At 41.6% G+C, this 15,912-nt stretch overlaps 2 protein-coding genes across 2 annotated transcripts in view; both read left to right on the top strand.

The window, feature by feature from the left end:
• Positions 1-4,765, top strand: part of itga1 (integrin, alpha 1) — a 62,471-nt gene extending 57,706 nt beyond the window's left edge. The window contains exons 27-30 of the mRNA XM_069673660.1: positions 856-960; positions 1,084-1,179; positions 1,268-1,381; positions 2,878-4,765. Coding sequence (XP_069529761.1) covers positions 856-960; positions 1,084-1,179; positions 1,268-1,381; positions 2,878-2,934 — 372 coding nt within the window. The 3' untranslated portion in view covers positions 2,935-4,765. The remainder of the gene's footprint in view (positions 1-855; positions 961-1,083; positions 1,180-1,267; positions 1,382-2,877) is intronic.
• A 1,581-nt stretch (positions 4,766-6,346) lies between these two features.
• kcmf1 (potassium channel modulatory factor 1) lies at positions 6,347-14,820 on the top strand. The gene is made up of 7 exons (XM_069673467.1): positions 6,347-6,498; positions 8,567-8,734; positions 10,681-10,820; positions 12,896-12,997; positions 13,104-13,287; positions 13,494-13,788; positions 14,028-14,820. The coding sequence occupies exons 1-7, from the start codon at positions 6,483-6,485 to the stop codon at positions 14,290-14,292; spliced, it is 1,170 nt and encodes a 389-aa protein (XP_069529568.1). The 5' UTR covers positions 6,347-6,482; the 3' UTR covers positions 14,293-14,820.
• Positions 14,821-15,912: the final 1,092 nt, after the last annotated feature.

The following is a 15,912-nucleotide window of genomic DNA, read 5'->3' as shown; positions in this document are numbered from 1 at the left end:
CTGATTCTGATTCTGATATATAAACTACACTTTCTGCATGTTCTCAAACTTTAAATAAAAACCTCAAAGTTTTATGGTGTTTTAAATAGTTTTCCAAAAGACATATGTACTTTGTAACAACTTCTGCCTCCACTAGCGGCCTCAATCAATTAAGTTTCCACTTTGTTTTCTCAATAAATGTCACAAAAATGAAATTATAGCGGAAAAAAACAGGCGATATCAAGCTATTCACATAGTATTTTCACCAACTCAGGTTACAAGACATTGTTGATTATTATGCCATGAAAGAAATTATCTTTATTTATATTTCCAAGTTGTTTAAAGTCGAGGTGAAATGAAAAATGTCATTGTAATCCTTTTAGATCACATCCCCGGTAATATTGTGCATCTATTTGACAATATAGGCCAAAAAAAATACAGAAAATCAATTTCTTCGTATTCTTATATCAAAACCTGATCTTTCTTTCTTCTGGTAAAACTAAATTTCACGCGTGCTTACGTAAGTTAGCACCAAACAATTTCAACCAACCAATCTGCAACATTTAGCCACAGAGCACCGAGAACGCTCGGTCAGCTAGCTAGCTACTGCGCTGTGGAGAACGTCTGTCTACGCCCACTTCTCAGCGATCAAATCAAATCCCTCTAACGATATGTCCCGCCTGCACGGCAAAACATCAGTCATCTTAATGAAACAGATTAACCCTGTTTGAAATTGTTGGACTCATTCAAGACAGAGGCTTGCAGAATAAGCCCTGCTTTCCTGAGCCATCTCTGTGACAAAGCTGCATGTGTGTGTGTGTGAGCGAAGGCTTCTGTGTGCTCCTGTCTTACTACGTGTGTTAATCTGCTCTTCAGAGCTGTGAAAGCCACCACTGTGCATCATTCACCTGCCTTATCCCCGAGGCTACAGTCGGTCAGGTGAACGTCACGTTCAGAGTGTGGAAACCCACGTTCATCAAGGTACCAAGAGTGTTTTCCTGCCTCCCTGTGTTGTTTGGTTTGTCATTGATGGGATTAAATTATAGAGTACTGAGAGGCAGAATGATTAACACACATTAAGCATATGTTTGATGGATCTGACAGGGCGAGTTCTCCAGTCTGCACATGTTGGTGAGCGCCACACTGGAAACCGAAAACACAGACCTGTATGAACTGAGCAGCAGCCACAGGAGCAGAAGCGTAAGTGTTTAAGTGTTTTCTTGTTTTGTCATTTAATGTCTCTCTGTGTGTGTTTACATTGACTATCGCCTGTGTGTGTTTTAATCAGGTGAAGGTCCAGGTTTCAAAGGAGACTTCAGGAGGAATCCCTATTTGGATCATCATCATCAGCATCCTGATAGGACTGCTGATCTTAGCTCTCGTCATCTTCGCTCTCTGGAAGGTAATGTGTCCAGAGTATCTCCAGATACCTTATTAATGTTTGTGGTAGAATTACATTTTTTTTTTCAAGAATAGTGCAACAGTTTTGGAAGTAAGTTAATTTGCTTTAATGCCAATAGTTCGATGAGAAGATCAACACCACTTTTGTGTCTGTACGATAAATATAAAGCTACAACCAGGGGAGCAGATTAGCTTAGTTTAGCTTAGCGTAAAGACTGAGCTACCAGTATTACGCTCACTAAATACCGTGTTATATTTCTTTTACTCAATCCATAAAAGTGTAAAGTGCCAGTGCCAAGTATTCCTACATGCGTACAACATTATGTAAGGTATTTCTACGTGTGTTTTAAATATGGACTCTTTGGATTCTTGAATTAGGCTGAAACAGATAAAAGAACATTTAAGCAAATAAAATAAGACCCCATAAAACATCAACAGGATGTTTCTACAAGGGAGATATAACATGTTTATAAGTGAGCATCAGAGGTGCTGGTGAGCAGATTTAAAAATGTTCTTGACTGAGTCTAGAGGCTAAGGCTTAGAAGCTAGCTGGCTAGCTCAAGGCCAGGTACTACTGAGGAGAGCAGCATTCAAGTCCATGACACATATCCCTACAGGGACAATTAAGCGTATCGCATTACATCGTATCATACATATCGTTCTTTTCGAGTCCTATCAACAAGTTGATTGTTTTTATTTATAACTACTAGTGAGAAGAGATGCATTCAAGTCCATGACAAATTTCCCTACAGGGACAGTTAATGGAGCAATTAGCCCCCGGAAAAATCCACTGTCAGTCAAAGCTGGTGTTCTCTGTAATCTATAGAAGCAATATTATTTGAATTTGGCGCCATAGCTGTGGAGAAAGTTGTACAAACAGCTCGTGGTTTCGGCCATTCTACATTCCTACAACGCCCAGCGTGCATTGCGCCCCTCCCTCTGAAAGGAACGGCCCAGCGAGAGACGCTGGAGTGAAATACTACCGTTTTCGCTGCAGGCAACGGCTCAGAGCGGTACAGGATCCGAAATACGACGAGAATATACCGGTGGATCTTCTAAAAAATCTTCAGGTCTGCAGTCTACATTTCAAACCTGACGATTTTGACATCGGAGGCGGGCGTCCTAGATTGAGGAAGTGTAGTTTAGCAAGCTCCCTGGCCTCCACCAGATGGCGTGTTTTACTTAGTCTGGCGGAGGTTTTCCAGGGCCCATTGGAGAAGCGGATAGCGTCCTCCAAAGGCACAGAGCCAAATTTATTTTTTTCCTACCATAAAGGCATTAGCTCCTCATAATAGCATGATAGGACTGAGGTTGAAAATCAGCGAACTGGCCCTTTAACAAAATCTGTCATTTCATTTCGAGCAATATTGTATTGTATTGAATTATGGAATTCTATTGAATTGTATCCTAATGTATTGAATCACATTGTATTGTTTACCTTTGTGATTCCCAGCTGTTGTATCTTGTAGTTTGTAACTGAGCTTTCTGCTCCTCCAGATGGGCTTCTTCAAGAGAAAATCCAGGGACTACTCAAAGGAGGACATGATGGACTGAGGTATCCAGCAGCAAGCAGCTCTGTGAGCGACTGCTTCCAGAGCCAACAAGGTCGCACAACAGACAGTCGGACTAATGGACGAGATGCCTAAAGACCCACAGACACGTCAGTCAGCGCTGCGACACGGTGACGTCCTGGAAAACACAGTTACCATTCACTGTTCCCAATAAAGACATGGGACGAATAGTGTTTGCAAATACTTTCTAAGCTTTGTCCTTTTATAGGCTAAGAGTGCTTAAACTGACATTTTCTTTGTGTTACATTATGTGAAATATTTGCAAATACTATTTGTTCTAGGTCTGCTTCTTTCTTGCAAATATACAGTATAAACAACGTCAGGTCAAGCTGTTCAGGAAGAGGAGGCAAAGAGGAGGAAGAAACCATCACTTACCAGGCATCTGTCGGCAACGTAGCATTTATCTGTATTACATACAGCAGAGCAAACAGAAACCTTCAGAGCTACGACGGCCGCACTCGAGCTTTAAGAGGAAAAAAAGTACTCAGGTTTTTTTCAGCGTGTCGCCCAAGCCACCTCACATACTTTCTATGTCGTTACAGCAACAATGTAAAAGGCCGATTCGCTTGTGAGACATACAATATGTGAACTCTTGTTTTATGAGTTTTACGAAACACTGTACCTTTAAGCCTTTTATAACATTTTGTTTTGGTATTTTTGCTGAATTTGAACTAAATCACATGGCACATCCTGACTCTCTAAATGTTGGCGAAAGACACTGACCTGACGCAAGATTATTTTAAACAAAGGTGCAGTCTGTATGCTTTTATTTTTTTATACTTTTAATCTTAGTTAACCAACTCAAAAACAATCTAGTCCCAACTCCGATGTTAAATGTTTGTATTTAGGGGAATACAGAGAGCTGCGCCTTTCGAATCCAAATCCTTGATTGTACTGTAAATATATATTGTAAAGCTTTAAAATGTACATAATTGTGTTGGCTTTTTTTCATGTAATTTAAGAGATGTTATCCATAAACCTTTTTTGTTTTGCTATCAGTGGTCAGAAGATTTTGCTCAGGTGCTACAAGAATCAAGGAATAATGCCATTAACATTTGATACATGTACAATCATCTGTCCTATGTCACGCTTTCAAAGCTGATGCAAATATGTAAATATTGTTATATTTTGAAGAGAAAATGAAAGTATAATTATTGTGTACTGCGAATATACATGATGAGGGTTTGTATCCACTACTTTAGCTCTAATTAGATTTGAGGTGATGTTTCCAGCCTGTTGAATGACTGTGTCTTTAACATTCTCTGATCGATCGTTTCATTTCAAACTTATAATTTGGAAAACATGAAGGTAAAAGTTGTTTCAGTGTAGAAATATATGTTTCACCAGCAGTTGCGAAGTTATTCTTTCAGGTTTTCTGTCTTGTTGTGTTTCTGGAAGTTGCACAGCTACACAATATGTTAAAAGAGACTATATTGAGTAGATCAGGTTTCTGCCCTTTTCTCCACCTCCCCCCCCTCACTGTTAAACAATAAAAGCTGAGGGAGGAAGAAGAAGCGCCTTTTGAATACTTAAACACCCCTCAGCTCTCACTCTTCCACCGTTGACACGAAGCACATGTAATGAATTGTATGTACAGAAAACTGATTGTGTTTTTAAGATTGTACGGCTACATCAGGCTCATGCACGAGGGTGGAGGCGAGAGTCAAAAGTACAAAGTGAGAGTTGTGAGCTCCACCCCAGCCTTCTACACTGCTGTGAAGTCTTCATTGTAATGCACTGGTTTGTCAGACTGTATGCGTCCTCATCAGCACAGAAATGAACTGAATCTTAAGAACAAAAATAAAAACTTTTTATGAATATCGTCAATTATTCTGCTTTGTTCAGACAATGACTGTATAACATGTTTATAGGCTTTTGATCTAGATGGATAAATCTTTTAATCAAGTGAAAGTATTGATCAGATTGAAGAAAAACTCTGATATAAGTCATGCATTTAATATTTTACTTGAGTAAAAGTATAAGCATCAAAATGTACCAAAATAAAAGTTCTGATTATGCAAAACGGCTAATTTCCGTTTAATGTCTATTATAGTATTGTAAGTATACCACCCGGCAGTGGTTAAAGGCATTAAAAATAACTATAAAGATATAAATAATCTTGTCGCTGATGGTCTTGTTTTATTTTTTAGGCCATATAGAGTAATCAGCAATTTTTTTTCAATGGTTTATTCTCCAGACAATTCACATGAATCAACATCACTGTAAAAGTGCCAGCGTTAGCCAAAAGGCTTTTCAACTGCTGTCCCCTCGGCCTGATGTAAAGTTGACCATTAAAACAACAAATAAAACACACAACATATTAAAAAAACAGAATGGGAAAAGACAAAATGTGAACAGCTAAACAGGCTAAAAAAGCTTGGGACAATAAGGCAGCAGCATGAAAAGTAGGACATATAAGCAACAATAAATACAAGACAGTAAAGAGGACAATCAACACAAGCAGTTAAAACATGACACATAAGGTCACATATTAATTTCAGTTTGTTTCTTAACCAGCTAAAAACTCCTCACAGGAGCTTGAAGTACCTTATGCTACTACAGGGTAGCTTGTAAATCAATAAAGGCTTTTCCTATCTTAGCATACATGAGCAACTTTTGTTCATAGATTAAACATCACATCACTAATCAGAGTCTGCAACGTGTAATTAAGGTTACCAAATAAATAAGTGGAGTAAAATGTAAAAATGTTGCCTCTGAATTGTAAAGTAAAGTACAAGTGGCGCAAAAGCAAATGTACTTAGTCACCATCAAGCTTGCTGTCTTACAGTCTTACAATGTCTTCCACCACTGAAAAAACATAAAAAATGAATTCATAAATAGAAAATGAATTACTGATAATACAGTTATAATAACAGAATCAGACTCAGCTTTATTGGTCAAGTTTGTGGGCACATACAAGGAATTTGACTCTGGGTTTTCTTTGCTCTCAATGTACAGACACACAAATGAACCGGTAAGACAAGGTAACACAGACACTTAGACCCTAAGAAACGACTACATACAGGCCTATGTATACAAATATATATATTACAAAGTATTAATATAAATATATACACATTATTTAAAAAACACAACACTTATAGACTAGACAATAGTGCAGTGGTGCAATAGAGAGTGCAACGTTTCTGAGATAAATATGGTTATGAATCAGATTGTTATGCACAAGAGGGACATGGTTGTAGTAATAAAGGAACCGGAAATTTCGTATACCACTCGATGAGTGGACAAAGGCATCAAATTCCTGTGAGGCAAAAATAAGGGTAGAAATTCCCCAGAGCACCGACTTCACGGTCCGAGTGATTTCATGTAGGAGTGCGCCGCCTGGCGGTAACCCGCAGCATTCAGCGATAAGTGACACTCTGGGAGGGGAAGCAGAACAAACTGTAAGCTGCTGGCGGATCCATCTTGCTCGAAAAAGAGACGAGGGTGAAAGCTTTTTCCAGTTTAGTACCTGAAAGTCTGTATCGTTCCCTGGAGAGCCCGAGGAGGGGCTGTGCCGCTGTTTGTAGGATGTCCCGACATGAGGGTGAGTTGATAAACAGGTCCACAGCGCCTTGGATGGTGGCTACATTACCTGAGCAGCTAGCTCCTTAGCTAGCTTTGCTAAGTGCTTATTCGAGTCAAGGGGGTGGGGGGTGTTGCGTTTTTCGCGGCTTGTTTTTAGGCTTTTCCCGAACATACATGTTTGTTTTTAACAGCTTTGGTATATATATATCTCCCGTGTCTCATAATTTGGGGCAAACGGTTATTACTTCGCATAACCTGTCTGCAATGATACGGCAACATTGCGGAGCTTAGCAATTAGCCGTTGCTAGGTACTGCGTTACCTTATGTTAGCCGGGCTAGCAAGCAGGCTAATGTATGCTAACACAAGGAGTCTTTGGTGTTGTTAGCTGTTACTTAATGTTGCTCATACTGGTACTGATAACAACATTAGCTGTACATTTTAAAATATCATATTATAGATATGTCATCTCTCTCTTTACGTTGTGGGTTGCGTGTTAGTTTTAAGTAACCGTAGCTCTAATGTTAGCGCCATACTGTCCCGTCTGGCCACATAACCTAATGTTGTTAGCGAATGCACTGTCATCAAGAAGAAGACAGAAAGTCTGAGGCCTCTGACTATAAACCAGTCACTAAGTTAGCTAGCTGGCAGGCTACTTAGCTAGCCAGGGTTAAGTTACGGTATGTTTAACTGCAATTCATATGGGACTGTAAGTGTGGTTCACTTAAGTCACTATGAAGCAGGCACAGCAGGCCAGACAGCAGGCTTTCTTGTTTTTCTTGTTCAATAGCACAAGAAGTTTCTGTGGTGTTTTAAAACGCAAATATGAGCTCTATACAGTTAGACGGCTCCAAAATAACCCAAGGCAGTGCTTATGTTAGTTGCTTTACCTTTTTAAAGTAGGACAACAAAGGTATCTGTTCCTAGTGGGCTAGTCTTTAAGATGAATAAACTCTAAACTCCTTGTTTTAGTTGGTTGTTGGGCTGGGCGATATGGCCAAAATCCTATATCACAATTTAGAATTTTACATATATAACGCATGTTTTCTGGTAATTTAACAAATAATTAGTCCATATGAAATAATAACCACATGGTAAAGCCTATTTTTTGGATAATCCTGTGTGAATTAAGTACTTGACAAATAAAAAAATAGCCGTAAAGCAGTTCAGCCGCTGGTTTTGTGACATCACGATAGAGACGATATAGCAAAACACATACAATAGACATTTTCATGTAGTTTTAACAATATATATTGTCATATTGCCCGGCCCTAGTTTGTTGTATGTTCACACAAAGAAAGCACTCAGTTGTATTTACTACTATGGTGATACATAGAGCCAGTCATCTACTTGTGGCCAGTGGATTTCTTTGTTCAGTCCTGGGGGCCGGTTATAAAATGTTACCTTGAATGGAATTTTTTGATGCTTTTTGATCTTGGACGTCAGGTCAGCCTCAACAGAGGAAATTCCCTCAATACTTGCTTACCTACTATCCAGTGTTTGCCAAACAAGACGTTCTTTTCCCTTCAAAGGAAATGTCAGTGAGGCAGCAGTTATATTGTCTATGATGATAACTTTGGTATGAAGTCTCATTGAAAAAAACTTGCTGGGTCTGTAGAGTAGTAGGCCAGGGCTTGAATAGTTCTTCACTGTAATCATAGTGTAAAAAAGTGGACAATCAGAGCAGGGCAAAAATATTACATGTGATCTTTCTCTTGACAGATTTAGTTCTTGTTGTTGTTTATAAATACTACCTGAAAATGTGCGCACAGGGCTGTAAATGAGTCACGGATCTGTAAAGAAAATTGCTCTCAGATGTTTGGTGTGTTTGTTGGGTACCTCTGAGTTGCATCTTAGAAACCTTCCTTGTGAAGTTCAATGGAATGCCAGAGTTCTTCATTGCTGGCAATTGTGGGTTGGTGCCACTCCAAAGCACATGCTCGTGTAAGTGAGACCAGCCTACAGATAGAGGTTCCTTTCTCCCACACAGTCCTGCACACGCAGTTATAAGGAATTTGTAACTTTATTGTCAAGTCCACATGTTTGACGTATCGTTCTCCTTTATCTCTTTTTTTTCCCCCTCCTCCAGGTGTGAGCTGTGATGCGTGTTTAAAAGGGAACTTTAGAGGACGACGGTTCAAGTGTTTAATTTGCTACGACTACGACCTGTGTGCATCGTGCTACGAGAGCGGAGCCACAACGACAAGACACACCACAGAGCACCCCATGCAGTGTATATTAACCAGGGTAGACTATGGTAAGGACCTGATGGGGAAAAAACCCAGACCAAGACTTGTGTGGCATACTGATCATACACAAGTGAATCATGATTGTGTCCTATAGGGGTGTAACAGTACCCAAAATTCAAAGTTTGTTATGTACCTCGGTTTTAACGTCAAAATTAAGCTGCTTTCCCACTGGTCAAAAAACCCACTAACACCCGCCTTTTTTGCTTAGTGGGAAAGGTTACAATCGGCATTCAGACCCGGGTCAAATGACTCTGCAGTTGACCCGGGTAATTATCCCCTCGGCTCCGATCGGCATTGATGGGAACACAAAACCTGTGTCGACACGCTAATCTCCGCCCCCTTTCTGGCGCGGTGCTATGCTCATTCGGTAACTTTTGCGACTCCTTGTCATCTCAGCTACAGATTCTGCCCATCTCCACCCGAGCAGCGCTCGAACATCATTCCACATTTGCCGGCGATGAGTTTGATAAACAGACTGAATGAGTAATAGATACAATAAAGACCTAACCACTGTAACATCTTCACTGTTTACTTACCCTCTTGGTGGTTTGGTGAGTTTGTGATGTCAGATGGTGACACAGCAGAAAAGAGACCAAAAGGAGTATACTTCACTGGCAATGGGAAAAGAGACAATCGGCATCTATAAGCGGGTCTTCCTGGCTCTGAAAAACCCACATCAACGAGCTAATTTCAGTGGGAATAGGGTATTAGGAAGGTTTTCCGTACACCAGAGAAACAAAAAATGTATAAAATAACATTCATGTCAATTCATTCTTTCATTTGACATTAACTCTTAACTCATTAACTGTAAGTGATTGATACAAAAAGACTGACAATTATAAGTCTCTTACCTGTTAATTCCTGCACTGCAGCTTGTGTCAGTATTTACAGACACATAGAACACACTGGCTGAAATAAATCAAGCAAAAGTATGGTTGCATATCTGCAATCTGAATTGTCAGCGACAGGCTGCCTGAACATTGTAGAGAGAAGGACTCTTCTTTCAGTCTGCTTTTTAATACCCTTTTCCCATCTAAAATTAGCGTGTTGGCGCAGGTTTTTTAGACCCGGCAAGACCGGCTAATAGATGCCGATTGTCTCTTTTCCCATTGCCAGTGAAGTATACTCCTTTTTCTGCTGCGTCACAGTCTGATGTCATAAAATGCGCTGTAGACAGGGTTAGTAAACAGTGAAGATAATACGGTGGTTAGGTCTTTACTGTATCTATTACTCATTCGGTCTGTTTATTAAACTCGGCGCAAATCTGGAACGATGTACGAGCGCTGCTCGGACGGAGACGGGCGGAATTTGTAGCTGAGATGACAAGTAGTAGCAGAAGTTACCGACGGAGCATAGCATCGCGCCGGAAAGGGGGCGGAGATTAGCGTGTCCACATGGGTTTTGTGTTCCCATCAATGCAGATCGGAGCCGAGGCGATAATTACCTGGGTCTACTGCAGAGTCATTTGACCCGGGTCTGAATGCTGATTGTAACCTTTCCCACTACGCAAAAAAGCCGGGTGTTAGCGGATGTTAGCAAGTTATTTGACCAGTGGGAAACGGCTTAACTGACACATTCAGGTGATGCTGTTGTAAATGACATGTTCGAAATGTTTCCACCTCTGTACCAGACTTCAGTTGATCAATGTTGGCACTTACTCTTAAGCTCGACTTACCATGCTAAGGTGTATAGCATGCTAACAACTGACACTCGAACTATTTGTCCTTTACCGAATGGTTCAGGGCGAATACACTGTCTGTGCCGTTACACCACTAGTGTCGTACCATGGTTATTATATTTATACGTTACTGTATCCTGCTGTTTAATTTCAAATCACTCATCATGTTTCTTCAGTGTAATTACGCGTCATTTAGTACTGAGGCTTCAATATTTGTGTTAGCAATTGAAGTGATGATTGAAAGTAACAAACACTCTGGCCACTGTCTTCTTGCAGACTTGTATTACGGAGGAGACACTTTTTCAGTAGAGCAACCCCAGTCGTTCACATGTCCTTACTGTGGCAAAATGGGCTTCACGGAGACGTCCCTACAGGAGCATGTCACCTCAGAACATGCAGAGACTTCCACAGAGGTGGTGAGTATACTGCACACTCGCTCTGAACCCTTTTATTGTGAAGGTCCTGCAACGCGCCGAAGCCGCTTTAGGCCTGATTTAACAGAATTCAAACCCTTTCTTTATGCTTAAGTCATCGATAATGTTGCAACAATATCATTAGTTTGAGGGATGCATATCTATTGTATTCTTGTCTGCCAGCATCACCACCGTCCAGTCTGCTGTTTTGTATTGAACGCTGCACTTCAGTCAGCTAATATAACTTCCCAGAGTGTACACACAGATTTATGGATTACTTGTTGTCACAGCAGGATTTTTATGAGCGTTGTCCACCGCTGAGTGAAATGAGCAAAACAAAGGCAGAGAGTCCACCAGCAGTGACTGAAAAAGTGACCCAGGTAGAGCCTGCTAGTGTCTCAGCTCTAGTCGACCACTCATGCCAAGTGAAACCAAGTCTCTACACTGAAGAGAGCTCCGACAGTAAAGGAGTTTGTTGGATAATGCTGGCTTTATTCTCTTATTAGCAACTAAGTCAATGAAAAGATCAAAATAAACAACACATTTAATCTTTTCAATTTTTAAAAATGTCTAAAACCTGAACTTGTTCCTACCAAGGATGCAAATCTTGGCAGAATGAGAAGGATTTACTGGTTGTGGTTTATTAATACAACCTTAAATAAAGGCCCCTCCTCCTGGACTTAAAGGAAAAGTTCTCTGTCAGTCAAAGCTGGTGTTCTCTGTAATCGATAGAAGCAATAATATTTTATATTGGTGCCATAGATGTGGAGAAAGTTGTACAAACAGCTCATGGTTTCGCCCATTGTACATTCCTACAACACCCAGCATGCATTGCGCCCCTCCCTCTTAAAGACACATTTCAAACCTGACGATTTTGAAAGAGACATGACATCTGAGGCTGGCGTCCTAGATTGAGGAAGTGTAGTTTAGCAAGCTCCCAACATAAAACGTGTCATCTGGTGGAGGTTTTCCAGGGCTCATTGGGGAAGCGGATAGCGTCCTCCAAAGGCACAGAGCGAGATTGCATTTTTTTCCTACCATAATGGCATTAGCTCCCCATAACAGCATGATAGGACTGAGGTTGAGAATCGGCGAACTGGCCCTTTAACAAAATCTGTAGTTTTCTCTGGGATGTGTGCTTACGATCTGTCACTTGGTTGCTAAGTTTTTATATGGCCTCTTCCTCACACCCTGCGTGCTGTTATTACCTGGCTTCACCCACTGCCCTTAGGTTGATGTCCAAAAACCTCCAGCAGGCTCTCTTCAGACGATGACACACACTTTTAGTGATGACTGAGAGTGATTCATTTTGATTCTATAAATTGTGTTTCTACTCCATAAATGTACAGTTTCAATCCTTAGAACAGCAAAGAACAGCCGAGCACTGTTTCGGGACTAAATGGTGCATCTGTTTGGGAATATGTCCATCCTGCTATATTTACAGCAGCAGGATGTTGAACGTTGGATTGACTCAAAATAAAGTACAGTGGTCGTGTTCATTGTGACTGTAGATCAACATGTCACCCAGGGCAACAATGTGGCTCATTCATGTGTTTTTTTTTAGTAGTTTTTAGACAACAATGGACCTCTATGTCAGGGATTAGCTACACAGGCAGGACTTGTTGGAGTTGACGTAGCAGTTATATGTTGGTTTAGGAAAATCCAGAACTATATCATCCTCGTGTTTCAGGTAATTGAATGAAAATATCAGAGGCGTTTAGATTCAGATTAATCTGTTCATCAATGAATTAACCAGTCAACCAATGATTTCATTGGGTCAAGTCTTAGTGGGTTTCTATCTGAAGAGATTGTCATCACTCTAAACCACAGTTAAATGATGCCTCCACCCACACAAAAAGCCATCAGACTGCAGTCTTCAGTCGCAGCTCGTATGTATGATAGCTGCTCTGAGATGTGCCACTTACCGCCACATCATAGAACAAAATGTGAGCAGGGTAAAGAGCATCATAAACAGTTAGAAAAGTCCTCCGTAATGCCGCTTTGTTTCGATGTAGGACGGTGTAATCAAGTTAAAGAACATCCATCTCAACCAGAAACCTCTCGCTGTCTCCTTTCAGATCTGTCCCATATGCGCTGCCTTGCCAGGAGGAGATCCCAACCACGTCACAGACGACTTCACAGCTCACCTCACACTTGAACACAGAGCGCCAAGAGATTTAATATCCTTTCTGTGCCTCCTCACTCTACATGTGTTTATTGTTTAACCGTCCAAAATGTATTGATACAGTTGATTGTGTCACATTATCCTTAACCGCCCCTCTTTACGATGAGTCCAGCAGTGTTCGACATGTACGCAGGATGTTCCACCCCGGTCGAGGACTGGGCGGTCCCAGAGCACGACGGACAAATATGCACTTTACTAGCGGCTCCACGGGGGGGCTATCCTCCTCCTCATCACAGAGCTCCACTTACACCCCCAGTAACAGAGAGGCAATGGACCCCATCGCAGGTGAGAGTCTCCTCAAAGTCACGGCTGGTAAAAACTCAAGCATTAGATATATACCAAGCACATGGCAGCTGATCGCACTTGCTTGCGTCCTCAAATCAATTAATATACCCTTAATATGTTATTCCAGGTGTCTCTAATGTTGTATTTTGAATACATGAGTTATTCAGAAACAGCTGACGGTGAGTCCTGTTTTTTGTCCCCTGCAGAGTTGTTGTCTCAGCTGTCAGGTGTGCGGCGTGCGGCGGGGGGCCAGATAAACTCATCGGGGCCCTCAGCCTCTCAGCTCCAGCAGCTCCAGATGCAGCTGCAGTTGGAGCGGCAGCAGGCCCAGGCGGCGCGGCAGCAGGTGGAGACAGGCCGGCACGCCACGCGACGCAGCAACAACCCGGGCAACACTGGCACCACCATCCCTCCGCCCAGCACAGCAACCGCCAACTCTGCCGCCGTGGGCGAAAACAACCCCTCGTCCTCGTCCCACAGCTCCCAGTTCCTATTAGCACGGTGAGTCGGGCCAGATGCTTTTTTTGTGAATCTATCATCAGTGAATTTTAATTTAAATGTATATTCTGTGATGTTCTTTTGACGGCTAATTCAGCTGTGGATTTGGTGAGCTAGCTAGTAAGCATGTCATCCAATCAGGCTCGTCCTCCTGCTCCTCACAACTTAACACAAGAAACTGACCTGCTCATGTTCACCTTTTTTTTATCAGAAACATTTGAACATAAAAATTTCCCCCTCAGGTTGAATGAACCCAAGATGTCCGAAGCAGAGCGTCAGTTTCTAGAAGGAGAGCGCGCCGACCGCAGCCTGTTTGTCCAGGAGCTGCTCCTGTCCACGCTGATGCACGAGGAGAGCTCTTCCTCCGACGAGGAGGACCGCCGAGACTTCGCCGACTTCGGCGCGATGGGCTGCGTGGATATCATGCCTTTAGATGTGGCGCTGGAGAACCTCCAGCTCCGAGAGCGCAGCTCTACGGGGAAGGAGCCTCCGCCGCCTCCTCTTTGATGTCCGAGCATCGAGCAGACTGTGTCCTCTCTGCTGCAACTGTCAGTGATGGGCAGCAAACAGCAGCAGTCCTCCCTGGCCTCCTCCTTCTCCTCCTCCTCTTCCTCCTCCTCCCCCCTCCTCCTCTTCCTCCCTCCCTCCTCTATTTTCTGAGTTCGTTTTTGGTGATTGTAATTTCAGGCCTGTCACCATTTTTGTTACGTTGTAAACAAAAATAAATGAGAGCAAGTGGGATAAATGTGCGAGTGCGCTAAAGCAACTGAGTGAGCGAGCGAGAGAAGAGAAATATATAAATATATATAAAATATATATGAAGTTGATAATCAATCCACATAACTTTTCTTTTCTTTATCAGGTTAATGTTACAGGCAGCTGTGGCACACCTTCGCTTCCTGTGACATGCAAACGGCTCTCCGTATAAATACTCCACATTCAAAAAGTCAAAGAGGGCGTAGGCTCCTCTGATGAAGCTGCTGTGTGTGTTCATGACTATTACTAAATAAAAAGTGCTTGGATGGGTTACCATAACTACTGCATGCAGTTATTTGCAGCGTGCATGACTTTTAATGACCTTGTTGTCATTAAAACCTTTTTTTAAAAAAAAAAATATCCCAAAGCTTTCAACTGTTTTTAAATGGTTGTTTCAGATGCGATTAAGTATTGAAAATTTGAGTACAAAAACTGACATGCAGAAATCGAACTCTAACAAGATCTGTTGTTAGGTTTTCTTTAAACGAGGAGAGCAGTGATTGGATACTGTAGCTTTTGAAGAAATGCTGCAATGTGTGTGCGTCTCAGCTCCAGAATGCCTTTTTTTCTGTCTGTGTCCGAACACGTCGACGCCGCGCAGAGCTGCGACGACACGCATCAGACGAAAACGCGAGGAACGGAAGAAACTGATTTTTTTGTCCTAGATGTTAATGTTTAGTGATAAGCTGTTTACACAAAGTAAGCTTTATCATTTCTAGAGCAGTCCAGATGCTGGGCTCCAGTATGTCCGCTTGTTTTTCACAGTAGTCCCTGGCATCAGACCACACGCTTTTAGACGGCTTGTTTGACTTTCTTTGCAGGGTAACAGGAGCTCGAGACCTTCCACACTGCAGTTCTGATTGTTCTGTTTTATTTTTTAGAGAAGGCATTCTTCTTTATTTCTGCTAAGGTTAGCACTTTCTATTTATTCATGTTTTTTCTTTCTGATTCTTTTGAGCCTTTAATCTGAATAATGCCACCTTCATGCCTATACTTTGACCCTCTATGTAAGATACAATGAGATGTATATTGAATTTGTGCGTTAACTTTCATAATGGTTCTAAGACATGGGCAGACACTTTTTTTTAAATGTAAAATTTAGAATACAATAAATACAAACTGCGCACAGCTTTTGATGAAACCAAGAGACATCACACCTTTGCACCTTGTGTTGTTTGTGTTTAGCTGGCACGATTGAAGAATGCTTTGTTGGCACGTGGACGGAAAATCTTTACGTTGCTTTTGAAGAGAGCAGATGATAATCGTTTAAAATATGTAATTAATGGTTTATAACACTTTAATGCAGCCATATTTTCCTTAAAGTGGTAATCCTGGAAGATCTCTCTTTGGGGATAAACCGTAATTGCGGGA

Source organism: Semicossyphus pulcher, unplaced genomic scaffold (assembly GCF_022749685.1).
Source record: "Semicossyphus pulcher isolate SPU_LCO1_2020_fin unplaced genomic scaffold, fSemPul1.0.p SCAF_22, whole genome shotgun sequence".
NCBI classification, from domain to species: Eukaryota; Metazoa; Chordata; class Actinopteri; order Labriformes; family Labridae; genus Semicossyphus; species Semicossyphus pulcher.
This window is presented reverse-complemented; position numbering and strand designations above follow the sequence as displayed.